Source organism: Girardinichthys multiradiatus, chromosome 7 (assembly GCF_021462225.1).
Source record: "Girardinichthys multiradiatus isolate DD_20200921_A chromosome 7, DD_fGirMul_XY1, whole genome shotgun sequence".
Lineage (NCBI taxonomy): Eukaryota > Metazoa > Chordata > Actinopteri > Cyprinodontiformes > Goodeidae > Girardinichthys > Girardinichthys multiradiatus.
In genome coordinates this window covers 42,796,689-42,810,639 of record NC_061800.1, presented here as the reverse complement: position 1 = coordinate 42,810,639, position 13,951 = coordinate 42,796,689, and the positions used below count along the sequence as shown (strand labels likewise).

Genomic DNA, 13,951 nt, shown 5'->3' with positions numbered 1-13,951 from the left:
TCACAGAGATTAGAGCAATAAGATGACTTACTGATGGGGTCTCTGCAGAGTACGGGGTCAGAGGGCAAGCTGGGCAGGCCGCAGCCAGCTGCATTGACTGCAATCACCCTGAACTGGTACAGGGCACCCTCCAGCAGGCCAGCAATGTCCCTGTTGTTGCCCAGTGGGAGTGCGCGGATTGGTTCCCGGGTGACACGGGTCCAGCGTTTGGAAGTGGTCTCCTTCTTCTCAATGAAGTAGCCAGTAATGGAGGATCCGCCGTCATACTTGGGCTCTTCCCAGTTGACGGTCATGGACTCTAGACAGACTTCCGTTATTGTTGGTTTCTCACACTGGCCCGGTACAGCTGCATTAGGACAAGTTGGTCATCAGTAACCAAGAATATTTACAGGAGCAAATAATTTGTTTATGAACTGAGCCAAAAGATTTTTTGAAAGATAAAACTTCTGAACTTACTGAAAAGGTTTCTGGCCTTCTCTGGCTCACTGATCAGTGGCGGCCCGACTCCAAACTTGTTCTGGGCCATGACTCTGAACTCGTACTCGTGGTTCTCGGTGAGACGTGTCACCACATATGCGCACTCTTTAGGGTCATTGGAGACGTGCACCCAGGACTTTCTGTTGTCTTCACGCTTTTCAACCACGTAGTTGGTGATCTTAGATCCACCATCATCTGTGGGAGGGTTCCAGGCCAGGCCGATCCTGTCCGCAAACACCTCGGTGAACTTGATTGGTCCTACTGGTGGGCCAGGAGGTCCTGGAAGTCAGAAATAACGAAAGTATGTAAATAAGTCTTTCAGTTAAACGTTGTAATTTAATATTCTGAATTTTCTTAAAGGTTTCATGTCTCTTACCCAGAACTAATAGCTTAATGTCCTTGGAGACTGTACCCAGACTATTACTGGCCGTCAGACTGTAGAGGGCGCTGTCGTTTCGGCTGGCCTGCTGGATCAGCAGTGTGCACTTGTCAGGGGTCACCAGTTTGATAATGTGCTGGTCATACTGGACAGTGGCCTTCTCCTCAGGTTTGGCCAGGCTGGCCTTGTGCCAGGTCAGAGATGGGAAGGGACAGCCGCTGATCTTTGCCACGATGCTGACGTCACAGCCCTCCTCGCCTTCCAGGGCTTCACGCAGCTCAATGGTGGGAGGACCTGCAGAAAAGCAACAAACATTCAGCAACATCAGAAAATCCAAAATCCAGATATTTTAGCCATGTCTTAAAGGCACTCATTAAGGTTAAGACTGAAATGGCTTTCACTCACATGTCTGATCCTTGATGACAAGGGGTCCCACAGTGGCAGAAGGTCGGCTTGGTCCGGCTTCATTCACAGCTTTCACTCTGAATTCATATTCTCCTCCCTGCAGTTCAACAAAATAAGAAAATTTTACTCAAGGTCAGAATGAAAAGGTCCTTCACCTCAGCCCTGTGCAAGCTTAACTCCAAAGGTTCATGTCAAATACAATTCAACACCACGTTTATTTACGTTTAGTGTTCCATAGGGATCTAGTTTAGGGTCTCATCTGCTTTGTGTTTTTATGACAGTACCACTCCCATGTGCTATATATGAACTCAGAGAGCTGGAATGACCTCTTTCAGATCCTCCACAACGAAGGTGAGCTCCTCCACATCTCTCTTGTTGCATTGCTTCCAGGTCTCCTTCTCCTTGCCACTGGTGTCCCAGCTCAGACGCTCGATGAGGTAATGTTTTATAGGCGAGCCGCCGTTGTTCTTTGGTGGCTCCCAGCTCAGGGTGACGGTGTTCTTTGTGACCAGGTTTACCCTCAGCTTGGTCGGGGGGTCAGGAGGGTCTGAGGAGGTGGCAAAAGAAAAATACCTTTATAGACACAATTCCAGAAATATACTATTGTATGTGTGCTGCTGGAAAAGCGGGTTTGTCCTTACAGATGGGATCCCTGGCTCGGACGGGTTCGGTGGTCTCAGTAAACGGACCAAATCCCAGTCTGTTTTCTGCTCGCACCCTGAACAGGTAGTCCTGACCCTCCAGCAGGCCTGGAACCACAAAGGCCTGGCTAGCACAAGCGGCATTGACCTGGGAAAAAATAAAAATAAGCCAATTGATCATTCAAGCAAAGGGAACATGAAACAGACATGACAGAAAATGCCATGTCTTTTACCTTGGTCCAAGCCTTATCAATGACAGATTTCTTTTCAATAAAGTAGCTCTTGATTCTCTCCCCTCCGTCAGTGTCGGGGAGTTTCCAGATCAGCCTCATGGTGGAGCGAGTTACATCAGTGACCTTCAGGTCCTTTGGAGGTCCAGGAACATCTGTGCACAAGGCGAAAGCAAAGTCAAACATTCACACACAAGAAATTAACAAATCCTGCAAACACTCTCAAAGCATAAACTCAGATTAACTCAGACAGAATAGTTCAGCTGATTAAAGGTCCATACCGACAACAATGACCCTGACGTTGACGTGTTTCAGTCCAGACTTGTTCTTAGCAGTGATGGTATAACGTCCAGAATGACTCCTAAGGCTCACAGGGATGTTCACAACTGAGGTGGTGTCTGTGGACTCGACCTGTAAATCATTAGCATGTATAAATATGAACTCTAGCAATATAATTTAAATTCTATGATGTCTTCAGGCTGTTTTTCATGATCACGGACCTGTACTGTATCATGTAATGAATAAGGGTTCATTACTGGAGGTTTCACTGCACAGTGCTCGAGTAGGATATCGAGTGGCCATTAATATGAAGTGCATTTGAGAAGTGTTTCTCCTTCATTAAACACAGCTTCCTGCTTTTCCTTTAGGCATTTCCTTTATCACACTTATTTGAGTGACCCTATTTCAAAACCTGCAGTGAAATTTGAAAATGTTTTGTTGTGCTTTAAGGCTGTTGTTATTTTATTGTTTAAACATTCCATAGTTTGCATCATTTTATGTCTAAAAAAATAAATCAGACATTAGGATCAGTAGTCAGTCTTTTTATCAAGTATAACCCTTGACTAATTTTCTGAATGACCACTTTTTATGTTTGCTTAAGTATTATTTTGAAGTGAAGCTACTCTTAAAAAGAACATTAAGCTACTTTACCCACCACTGCCCCTATACCTCACTTATATTTTATGTTGTGACACATTTAAATGGTGCTTCTACATTGATGAGATGTAGTCTAAAATACAGACTGATGTCATTTTCACATAGGACTGCTGCAAATACACATTAGTTATGGATTTTGGGGTTCATTGGTAAAGAGGCTCATTGGTTTGTGAGTAATAGGGTACCCACCACTTACATCCATCCATTCCTGTTAGATGATTTGCATGAGAAATTGAGCCATTCCTGTGGTTTCTATGATGTCTGGAAGCATTTGAATGCTTCACCTAGGTGCTTAGCATGTCAGAGATCATCTGACCTAACCAAACCTCAGCTCAGTGGTTCAATATGCTTAAATTATTTACACCATGCATGTGTTGGAGCTCTGTTTGCCAGAGGACCATCACTGGTCCTTACCTCAGCCTCCACAGGCACTGTGTGCAGTTTGTTCTTTTTCTGGGTCTTGGCTTTGCCTTCAAAGTCCCACGTAACCTTGGGAACAGGCCGGCCCTTAATGGTGGCAGGAATCCTGATTGGATCTCCAGCACGAATGTTCACCAGTTCTTCGGCCATGACATCAATTGTGATGGAAGGAGGAACTGTCATAAAAACAAAACAACAAAGTAATAAATTAAGGAAAAAGACAAGTACAGTGTTAACCATTTGCTTGTTTGACACTTCTAGGTCTGACATACGTTGGACATCCTCAATCAGAACTTCACTGGTGCGAGGGCTGGGGTCAGACTCGCCGATGTCGTTGACAGCAATGATCCTGAAGCGGTAGCGTTTCAACTCACGGAGACTGGGCACAGTGAACTCTGTGGTGGGGTGCAGGCTGTCAATGTCATTGATCTTGTGCCACTCTGACGAGCCCTCATCCTGAATCTGGATAATGTAGCCCTTAATGGGGCTTCCTCCATCACTCTCAGGTGGCTTCCAGGACAAGGTGACGCTGTACTTAGTCTTATCAGCAATCTCAGGAGCAGCAGGCATGCTTGGAGGAGCTGGGAGAGAAAGAAGAAGTTAACATTTTTGTAAACCACGTATTCATCACCTTCAGATAAGATTCCTGCTGTTATGATGAACTCACTGATGGGATCAACAGCAAAGGCAGAGTCAGACGGCCCACTGAATGGTCCTGTTCCAGCTGAATTGCAGGCTGCAACCCTGAACTCGTACTCAGTTCCTTCAAACAGTCGAGTCACCTGATTGAAATAGGGAGAGATGTCTAGGTATTTTGTCGTCTCTTGTATTACAGGAGACAGATTAAAATGTTTCTACAGACTCCAACTGTTTGAGAAAGGTCTGGAAGCTCACCTGATAATCCCAGCCTTTCGTGCCCCTTTTAGTGACTGGCATCTTGTTAACTTTGGCCCAATAGTCTGTGCCTTTCTCTCTTTTCTCCAGCCAATATCCAATGATCATTGAGCCTCCGGTCTCTCTGGGAGGCTGCCATGTGAGTGTCATGGAGGTCTTGGAGTATTCTGCAATAGTTGGTTTCTCTGGTGGGCCAGGAAGACCAAACGGATCTGTGATGAGGACTTCCTCAGTTGTACAGGGGTCAGATTTACCGTAGCGGTTCTCAGCTCTGACTTGGAACAGGTAGGTCTTGTTGGTCTCCAAGTTCCACACCTACAAAAGAGGGAGAGTTAACCCTCCAGTTACAATAACTAAGCGCTTATCAATAATGCTTCTGTTGTGACATACCCCAAATTTCCTCTCAATGACAGTGCTGTTGACCTCCTCCCACTGTGGCTCAGGTGGAGCCTCTGCACCTTCTTCTGGCTCAGGTTGGTCTTTACGCACTTCCTTCCTCTCAACAATATAGTTGGTCAGCTCACTGCCACCATTATCAATTGGTGGGTCCCAGTTTAAGTAACAGGACTCTGCCCTGATGTTGGATACAGCCAGATTCCTGGGTGGGGTTGGTCGATCTGAGGAGAGAACAATCGTCCAGTCAAGACAAAGGCATTCCGATTCATATTTAACTTTCTCCTGCAGCATGTTCTCGACACTCACCCAGCACCATGACATAGATGGTGTGTTTGGCTGAGCCCATGTTGTTGGACGCTGACACAGTGTAGCTGCCACGGTCCCTCCTGTTGGCCGCTGGAATGGACAGTGTGGTCTTGGCGTTCAACCTTCCAGTCACTTGTGTCTCTATCAGCAGGGCTTCTGTCGGTTTATCGATCATCACATCGTCCTTGGACCACTCGACCTTTGGGATGGGGAGTCCGATGATGTCGGCTGGTATTTCAATAGGCTCACCCTTCCTCACTGTAATGCAGTCAGCTGTAAAGTGCTTCAGCATGTGGACCTCAGGACCAACTGATAGATTGGGACAGATTGGGACAGAAAAATTCATATTCATATTACATACCTACAGGTTTGACTTTGCTTATGTAAACTTCTCTTCTTTCTAGGATGAAAATGCAATCATGCATCTGGAGTTTCTCACCTTCATCATCTTGGATAACCACAGTCAGTGGGATAGATGGCTCACTCTCACCAATAAGATTGGCACATTTGATTCTGAACTCATACATCCAAGCCTCATCCAGGTCTTCAACAGTAAGAGTCATGTTGGGGCAGATCTCTGTGTTGCAGGGCTCAAAAGCCTGCTTGTCCTGCCTCTTCTTCTCAACGAAGTACCCAATAACAGGGCTTCCACCATCACTACGCGGTGGCTTCCAGGCAAGTGTGATGGAGCTTTTGGTTCGCTCTGTGTAGTGGAACTTCTCAGGGTATGATGGTGGACCTGTGCAATCATCAAACCCAATTAGGTTTTAGTTAAAAACCCAGTGTTGAATTATTGATGTCCTTACAATAAAAAGGTTCTGAACTTACCCTGAGGGTCCACTGCCTTGATGGGTCCCAGCTCCACAGGCGGGCCCAAGCCATACTTGTTCTTGGCGGTGACACGGAAAAAGTACTCCTGTCCCTCCATGATACCCACACACTCGCACTTGGATGAAGGGGTTTCAATGGGCTGCCTCCATGTGTGCATCTTGACATCCCTCCGTTCCACAATAAAGCCTGTCAGATCGCTGCCTCCATCATCTTCTGGGTCATCCCAGTTCAGGAATATCATTTTACGGGTAACAACGACTGGCTTCAGATCAGTGACAGGGCCAGGCACATCTTAAAAATTAAACATAACAAGGGGTTATCAAAACGGTACTGGTAATAAGAAGAGGTTCTTTCATGTTTCCTGGACTTTTATTTACCCATCACTTCCACTCTGGTCCACACAGACTTGGAACCGCTGGGGTTGCAGGCAGAGATCTGGTATTTTCCACAGTCTTTCCTTTGGACGTTCTTGATTGAGACAATGCTGTCGTTGCCCTCACTTAGGATCTCCACACGGTCTTTATCTGGTTTACCATCATCCTTTGTCCAGGTAATGGACGGATAGGGTTTACCTGTGACTGTAGCAGGAACATGCAGCGTTTCTCCAGCTCTGATGATTATACCATTCTTAATGGCAAGGTCCATTTCAATCAATGGGATCTCTGTGGAGCACAACTAGAGATTGTTAGAAGGCAGGAAATACAACACAAGAAAGAACTTGTTCAGAAAAAACTAGAGGTTCTTAGGTGGACCTGCTGGGTTCCGGACAAACACAGCATCTGTAAATCCAGGTGTTCCTTCTCCTGCAGCATTGCAGGCGATGACTCTGACTGTGTACTTCGCCCCCTCACGAACCCCATAGACTGTGAAGTTACGGGTCTTCCAGGGACGTTCTGTCGATCTAGACCAGTCTTTGGTACCAGCCATTGCCTGAGGAACCACAGAAACGTCATCAACATTTGTCTTGTCTTCTTGAGAGTTTTTAGATAATTAACCAGGAAACAAGGCACAATCCTGAAGGCAAAAACTTAAACCTAACATGGTATCAAAAGAGACTGGGTCCCCTGACCTTATCTACGTGGTATCCCATAATCTCCCCTCCACCATTGTCCGCAGGTGGGTCCCACTCCACTTCAATAGAATGATCAGTGGTTGCCACCACTCTGGCAATGGGAGGTCCAGGCGGCACTGCAAGGTTAAAGTAAATACCATAAAATGAAAGAAATGTCATCTCACTAACACATCTTCTGCTGTAAAAGCAGTTTTACATACAGATCGGAGCCTGGGCTGTTTTAGGTTCAGAGGGAGGACTGAACTTTCCAGGGCCGGCTTGGTTTTCAGCTGCCACCCTGAAGATGTAAGTCAGTCCCTCCAGGAGACCTCCAACGTTCAGCTCGGTGTCTGGGACGATGTTCCTGAAGGTCAGCGCAGCAGGAACATTATTTTCATGAGATTGAAGACAGGCCTCAGTTTAAATCAAATTAAATGAGAAGTTTAGATGTTTCCTTACCTGTTGACACGTGCCCAATGTGAGCTGTTGATCTCCCTGCGCTCCACCCAGTATCCCAGGATGGGGCTGCCATTGTCTTTTGGTGTGCCCCAGGTGACCAGCATGCTGTTGGCTGTGATGTCATCAATCTGTGGCTTATCAGGAGCCTCAGGAGGTTCTGAGGAAAATGAAAAAGAACGGCAAAACAGATGAGTGTGTTGGTTTTTCTTTTACCGATTGCACACACACACACACACACACACCAACTGTTGATAATATACCCTCACATATGCGTACCGAAAGGGTTCTTGGCGACAAGAGGCTTGGAGACGCAAGGTGGACCAGGACCAAACTTGTTTTCTGCCACGACCCTGAAGATATACTCCTTCTTCTCGATGAGTTTGGGCACCAGGTAGCGGCACCCTCTCAGTGTGGCAGTAACACAGCTCCAGCCGAACTCCAGCTTGGAGTTGTCCTTGTTCTCCAGGGTGTAGTTGAGGATCTCACTGCCGCCGTCATCCAGAGGAGGGTCCCATTTGCAAATGACTGAGTTCTTCCTCACTTCCTCAAATCTTAGGTTCACAGGAGGGCCAGGAGTGTCTGCAAACATGTTCAATGCGCACTTTGAGTGTGTCGATGCAACTGAAGCTGTACACATTAAAAGTTTTAGGACTGTACAAATACTCAACTAATATGCAATAACATTAGTGTTCACTTACCGAGCACGTTGACCTCGCAGGTTGCTGAGGCAACACCGTGGTCGTTCTCCACCTTCACCATGTAGACGCCATGATCGGGGCGGACCGACTCCCTAATGACGATGGAGGATACACCCCTGTGGCTGTTATCGATAGTCAGGCGTTCATTTATGGTGGGATAGTCAGGTTCCTCCACCTCTGGCTCTGCAGCTTCATCCTCTGGCTTCTTCTCCTCTCCTTCTTTCTTTTCCTCTCCCTCCTTCTTCTCTTCTTTAATCTCCTCTCCCTCCTTCTTCTCTTCTTTCTGCTCCACTTCTCCCTCTGCCTTTTTCTCCTCTTCCTTCTTCTCTTCCGCCTTCTTCTCTAGCTTCTTCTTTAGGGGTTTTTCAGGTCTCTTGCGGAGTGATTCAGGCTGAATCATTTGGTTGTTCCAGTACCAGGTGATCTGAGGGTACGGTGAGCCGGAAATATTGGCGTCCAGGCAGATCCCGCAGCCTCGCTTCACGCTGAGACCAGACTGCAGGCTACCACTCAGGAAAACCTTTGGAGGATCTGAAACACAAAGTTTAATGAACAAACTCAACCCTAAAACCCAACAGCTGAATTACAGAAGAGGAAAAAGATATTACTGCCGTTTCCTTACCAACAGCATCTGAGGCCTTAACGAACAGCGTGTTGCGCGATGGCTCACTAATGCCAGCAGCATTTTCAGCTTTGACTCTGAACATGTAGTTCTTGCCTTCTGTTAGTCCTCTAACAGTGTAGGACAGGACAGGCACCAGGAAGTCGTTACATCTCTCCCACTTGTCCTCACCCTTCTGCTGCCTCTCCAGGATGTAGCCCATGATCTTGGCGCCGCCGTCGTACATGGGAGGTTTCCAGGTCAGCGTGATGGTGCTGGATGTGGGGTTGTGGGTCTCCACGTCCACCGGAGGGTCGGGAGCATCTGGAACAACAAATGTACAACCCAAATACCTTAAATGCTACGGTCCTACTCATGTACTAAAGTCCTAGGTGAAGTGGTTGTCAATATGGTATGTTGCATCTTATTGTTCAGTTGCAAAAACTACTGTAACCAGAAGTGGATAAAAATCCTTTCTTGAATTTAGTTTCAAATATATTTTTGAATAACTGAGTTAAGTCAATGATCTGCCCCTCAACAACAACCATAGTCACTAATGGGGCCCCTTGGGGAAACATAGACCAGCATCAATTTGACGCAAATAATCTACAATGCATGATATCTAAGAGGAAACACATTTCATACGTTTTTGGTCCTGAGCAATGACAGGGTTTCGCAGTTCGATGAACTCTCCTCCACCAATCTTGTTGACCGCTTGGACTCTGAAATAGTACTCTCCGTTGGGGATGAGATCTTTCACAGTCCAGCTCAGCTTGTTCTCTCCAGACATCATGTTGACATATATCCTCCTGCCAGCCTCACGGCGCTGCACCCAAGTACACCAATCCAGGGAAGAACCATTATTTATGCAATATTCAAATAGTTGGAGCCTCTTATGCTTTAAAACTGAAAATAAAAGAGACCTGAAGGACATAGTGAAGAATTGGACTGCCACCATCGTAATCTGGAGGATCCCAGGACACTTTACACGAGCTCTTTGTGATTTCAGAGGCTGCGATCTCCTTGCAGGGACCAGGAAGACCTGAGGAAACAGAGACAAATACATGTTGAAGAATGGTCTGTAAGTATAATAGATAAATATCTCTGTTTTTATGGGAGATAAATAGGACGTATGTGATTACCGATGACTTTAACGTTAATGGTAGCACTAGCACTTCCCAGTTTGTTCTCCAGAGTCACTTTATACACTCCAGCATCTGGGTGAAGGCTGCTGTCAATCTCTAGGTGACAGGAGGTGTACTCCTTCCTGCTCCAAACAAACAATTCAATAAACCAGAGAATGAGATGTTATCCACTTTTCTTCAGTCTGTTAGTTGTGCCTGGATCTTAAACCTCTCATCCTGAACAAATCTTCGTTCTGACCTGAACATGAGACGCTCATCTGCCTTCATCTCCTTGCCATCTTTGTACCAGGTGATTTTGGGAGATGGCACGGCTCTAAAGGGAACTGGGATGTGAAGCTTTTCTGTTTCCACAACAACCAGGTCCAGAGTCTGGAACTCCAATGTTGGGTTGCCTGGAATCAAGGAGAAGAAGATGCTTAAACATGCTCTCCAGTCTCCATATTTGTGTAGCAAACAGGTGTGGTGCTCTTACAGTCGGAGTCCTTGGCAAAGACGTTTTCTGAGATGTCGGACGGGTCACTCTCACCCGAAGAATTGATGGCCCTCACTCTTAGTATGTACTCCTTCTCAGGGACAACACCCTCCTCCACGCAGTATTTCAGTTCCTTCACTGGACGAGAGTTGACCCTCATCCACTTCTCTGTTCCGGCCTCGCACATCTCGATGTGATAGCCGCGGATTGGGGAGCCGCCGTCCTGCTGTGGAGGCTTCCAGGCGATGGACAGGAAGTCTCGGCTGGCTCCGGTCACGTGCAGCTCAATGGGAGGAGATGGGATACCTGAAGATAACAGAACGGACTACTTTAGACTTTGTGTGCTTTTTGTGGGCTCCCAAAAATCCATTGTAGGCTGACCTGTTGGGTCTTCAATGGTTAGGATCTCTGTAGGTTCACTCGGGTGTCCAACACCGGCTTCATTCTCAGCCCGGATCTGGAACTGGACCTCTGTTCCCTCAATGACATCTGTTACCCTGTATTTACAGTCTGGACCAGAAGTCTTTCCACATTTTACCCAGCGTGTTCCAAGCTTCTCCTTCTTCTCAATAGAGTACCTGGATGGAGGCAACACCAGAAGATGAAGATGGGAGTAACAACAAACAGTGCTAGGGACTGAGAGGGAGAGTAAAGAAATAGCACCTGAGTATAGGTCTACCACCGTCATTTTTAGGTGCCTCCCACTCCAGGTCCACATACTTTTTGGTCACAGAATAGACAGTGAGTGCATAGGGCGGTCCAGGCGTAGCTGTAACAGAACGAAGTCTTATTTCAACACCAACTCAAGGGATTTTCTTTGTCCTGTTAGTGAGATGTTCAATCCCCACACATTTAGTCCTCTGTTGCACTTACTGAAAGTATCTTTGGCCAGCACTGAGTCCTCCAGCTCGCAGAACGGCCCGATGCCCACAGCGTTCTCTGCTGCGACTCGGAACACGTAGAGGGCTCCGTCGTTAAGTGGTGACACGGCGCACTTCAGCTCCTTCACAGTGGTGTCCACGGTCTGCCAGCCTTTACGCCTGACATCACGCTTCTCCACCACGTAGTTGGTGACGCGGGATCCTCCGTCACGTTCTGGGGCCGTCCACTTCAAATCAGCGCTGTTCCGGCTGATGCCCACAACCTCCAACCATCGAGGAGCCGATGGAAGGTCTGAGGAGGTTTAAACAGATATGTCGTCAGTTTCATTTTTGCATTAGTTTATGTAAAAATGTAATGAGAACTAGGCTGAGTTTGAATATGCTTGGAAATGACCTAAAAGCTGCGATTATCAGGCCTCTACAGAACATTTTGTCCTTGAAATTGACTTTAACTAGGGTATTTGTTCTCTCTTGAGTGTTAGTTTTTCTTACTCAGCCTCTCCTTGCAGAGCACCGGGTCACTGGGCTCACTGGGTTCACTCTCTCCAGCCACGTTAATGGCCCTCACTCTGAATGAGTACTCCTGCTTCTCCATCAGGCCTTTCAGGAAAAACTCCAGAAGGCTGATGTTCTCTGCCACACGAATCCAGTCTGTGGTTCCGCTCTTCAGCATCTCGATGACATAGCTGTCGATCTTGGCCCCGCCGTCATGCTCTGGCTTGGTCCAAGTCAAAAAGCAGGAAGTCTTGGCTACATCCTTCACTGTAGGTTTACCAGGAGGCCATGGAGGATCTAGAAGAAGAGCCAACATGATGGGTTTAACTTTCATTATGACTTAAAATCTTAAACAACCCGGTTGTTAGATTAGACACATGTTGTACCAATAGGATCTTTGACAAGGATTGGATCGGTCTCTTGGCTGGGTTTTCCAGTTCCAGCCAGATTCTCAGCAAGGACTCTGAACTTGTACTTCTTCCTCGTGGGAAGACCTTTTACTCTGCAGGAAAATAAGACAATGTAAGCAAAATCCCCACCAAATATACTCTTAATTAGACATCTGGACTAAGCTGGTGTCACCTGTAGTTGGTGTCTTTGATGGGCAACTTGTTGCAGCGTATCCACCTGTCATGGTCCGGTTCATATCGCTCCACCCAGTATCCTGTGATGGGGCTTCCTCCATCCTCATCTGGCTCGTACCAATTGAGGGTCACAGAGTCTTTGGCAATGTCTGAAGGCTCCAGTTTGTACGGAGCTCCAGGGGTGTCTGAGGACGAAATGGAAAGAATTCCATTAGAACTACTCAATGATCTTAAAGATGGACCTAAATGTGAAACTTTCAATTATCTCAAGAGTCTTTACAGGATTTACCATAGCTGGAAAAACTTTGTTCAAGCTTCCTGACTTAATTTATAAAGTCTAACCTCTTAATGTTAAAGTCTCTCTCAGTTCAAGTACAGTCAGGTGACCTACCAAATGGATATCTGGCGATGATGGACGGGTGTTCAGCAGGTGGCCCGACACCAAACTGGTTCTCAGCGAACACTCTGAAGATGTACTCCTTGAACTTGACCAGGCCGACGGCTCTGTATGTTGTCTGTTTGACAGTGGAGGACAGCCGGTGCCAGATCTCGCTCTCAGCAGCACGCCGCTCCACAATGTAGTTGGAAACCTTGGAGCCACCATCATCGCGTGGGGGGTTCCAGGCCAGGAAGCAGGTTTCATTGGTGATCTCAGAGATGTCGAAGGCAGCAGGAGGACCAGGCTTGTCTGTTTTCCATAAGAAATATTCAATTAATTTCAGCTTAAAATGAGATATACCTTACATTTCAGATCCCTTTAACAATAATCGTGTTGCAGGCAGGGAAGCTCTTCCCAGATTGATCAGACCCTTCTTTTGTAGATGCCCTTGGAAGAAATCAGTCAAGGAATCCATTTGTTGTAGACAAATGATTTTTTATCAGGACAGAGACTGATGATTGTCACTTAGAATCAGCGTTATTAATGTCTTGCAAGAGAGAAGGATTTTTTACAGCCTTGGACATGTACTCAGGAGTCCTGCCAAATCATTCTGACTAGACAAAGCAAAACTATCACTGGGGAGGGAGCCAGGATGAAGCCTGTTGTAATTCTCTCCTGACATGTTGACAATGGAAACTGAACCTTACACAGAGTGGCATATGTTTTATCTCATCTAAGTGCACTGGAGAAGGCGGAGGAGCCATCTCTCTAAGACTAAACAGAACCATCTGTCCTGACCCTTGCCATAGATCAAGTCTGTAACAGAACAACACAGAAAAGGTTCGAATACTGTTATCAGATCCTGCAGGTGGAAAACAAAGCAAGGCACTAGAATTTTCTTTGACAACTGTCAGCTTTTCTTACCGAGGATGTTGACATCTACGGTGGCTGTGGCACGACCGCTGCTGTTGGTAGCCTCTATGATGTAGGTGGAGCTGTCGTCTCGTTTGGTCTTGGCAATAGTGACGGTGGAGTGTCCCAGCTTGGTGTCGATGGACACCCTATCATCTGGCTTGAGGACCAGGTCTGCCTTGGTCCACTTCACTCGGGGTTCAGGCTTACCCTTCACTTCAGCAGGGAGTTCAATCTTGCTGCCGGCCTTGGCAGTCAGACCGGCCAGCACCTTGGCATCCAGCTGGATCTCTGGAGCCTCTGTGGATGAATAAGGACAAGATTCATCAGATACTATTCGTTTTTGATATCTTAACAAG

At 46.7% G+C, this 13,951-nt stretch overlaps 1 protein-coding gene across 1 annotated transcript in view; it reads right to left on the bottom strand.

The window, feature by feature from the left end:
• The window catches only part of ttn.2 (titin, tandem duplicate 2), a 206,509-nt gene that overhangs the window by 72,192 nt on the left and 120,366 nt on the right, over positions 1 to 13,951 (bottom strand). The window contains exons 132-168 of the mRNA XM_047369716.1: positions 13,605 to 13,892; positions 12,693 to 12,989; positions 12,300 to 12,486; positions 12,104 to 12,219; positions 11,715 to 12,014; positions 11,215 to 11,514; positions 11,005 to 11,110; positions 10,723 to 10,919; positions 10,342 to 10,647; positions 10,108 to 10,261; positions 9,867 to 9,991; positions 9,648 to 9,766; positions 9,370 to 9,550; positions 8,746 to 9,048; positions 8,124 to 8,654; positions 7,702 to 8,004; positions 7,426 to 7,582; positions 7,188 to 7,330; positions 6,985 to 7,103; positions 6,668 to 6,845; positions 6,293 to 6,577; positions 5,913 to 6,206; positions 5,524 to 5,823; positions 5,085 to 5,393; positions 4,773 to 4,999; positions 4,383 to 4,697; positions 4,156 to 4,270; positions 3,761 to 4,069; positions 3,483 to 3,664; positions 2,414 to 2,543; positions 2,136 to 2,287; positions 1,903 to 2,050; positions 1,588 to 1,808; positions 1,262 to 1,358; positions 854 to 1,150; positions 457 to 756; positions 32 to 346 (exon numbers count right to left, since the gene is read on the bottom strand). Of these exons, the coding sequence (XP_047225672.1) occupies positions 32 to 346; positions 457 to 756; positions 854 to 1,150; positions 1,262 to 1,358; positions 1,588 to 1,808; positions 1,903 to 2,050; positions 2,136 to 2,287; positions 2,414 to 2,543; positions 3,483 to 3,664; positions 3,761 to 4,069; positions 4,156 to 4,270; positions 4,383 to 4,697; positions 4,773 to 4,999; positions 5,085 to 5,393; positions 5,524 to 5,823; positions 5,913 to 6,206; positions 6,293 to 6,577; positions 6,668 to 6,845; positions 6,985 to 7,103; positions 7,188 to 7,330; positions 7,426 to 7,582; positions 7,702 to 8,004; positions 8,124 to 8,654; positions 8,746 to 9,048; positions 9,370 to 9,550; positions 9,648 to 9,766; positions 9,867 to 9,991; positions 10,108 to 10,261; positions 10,342 to 10,647; positions 10,723 to 10,919; positions 11,005 to 11,110; positions 11,215 to 11,514; positions 11,715 to 12,014; positions 12,104 to 12,219; positions 12,300 to 12,486; positions 12,693 to 12,989; positions 13,605 to 13,892 (8,406 nt within the window). The remainder of the gene's footprint in view (positions 1 to 31; positions 347 to 456; positions 757 to 853; positions 1,151 to 1,261; positions 1,359 to 1,587; positions 1,809 to 1,902; positions 2,051 to 2,135; positions 2,288 to 2,413; positions 2,544 to 3,482; positions 3,665 to 3,760; positions 4,070 to 4,155; positions 4,271 to 4,382; positions 4,698 to 4,772; positions 5,000 to 5,084; positions 5,394 to 5,523; positions 5,824 to 5,912; positions 6,207 to 6,292; positions 6,578 to 6,667; positions 6,846 to 6,984; positions 7,104 to 7,187; positions 7,331 to 7,425; positions 7,583 to 7,701; positions 8,005 to 8,123; positions 8,655 to 8,745; positions 9,049 to 9,369; positions 9,551 to 9,647; positions 9,767 to 9,866; positions 9,992 to 10,107; positions 10,262 to 10,341; positions 10,648 to 10,722; positions 10,920 to 11,004; positions 11,111 to 11,214; positions 11,515 to 11,714; positions 12,015 to 12,103; positions 12,220 to 12,299; positions 12,487 to 12,692; positions 12,990 to 13,604; positions 13,893 to 13,951) is intronic.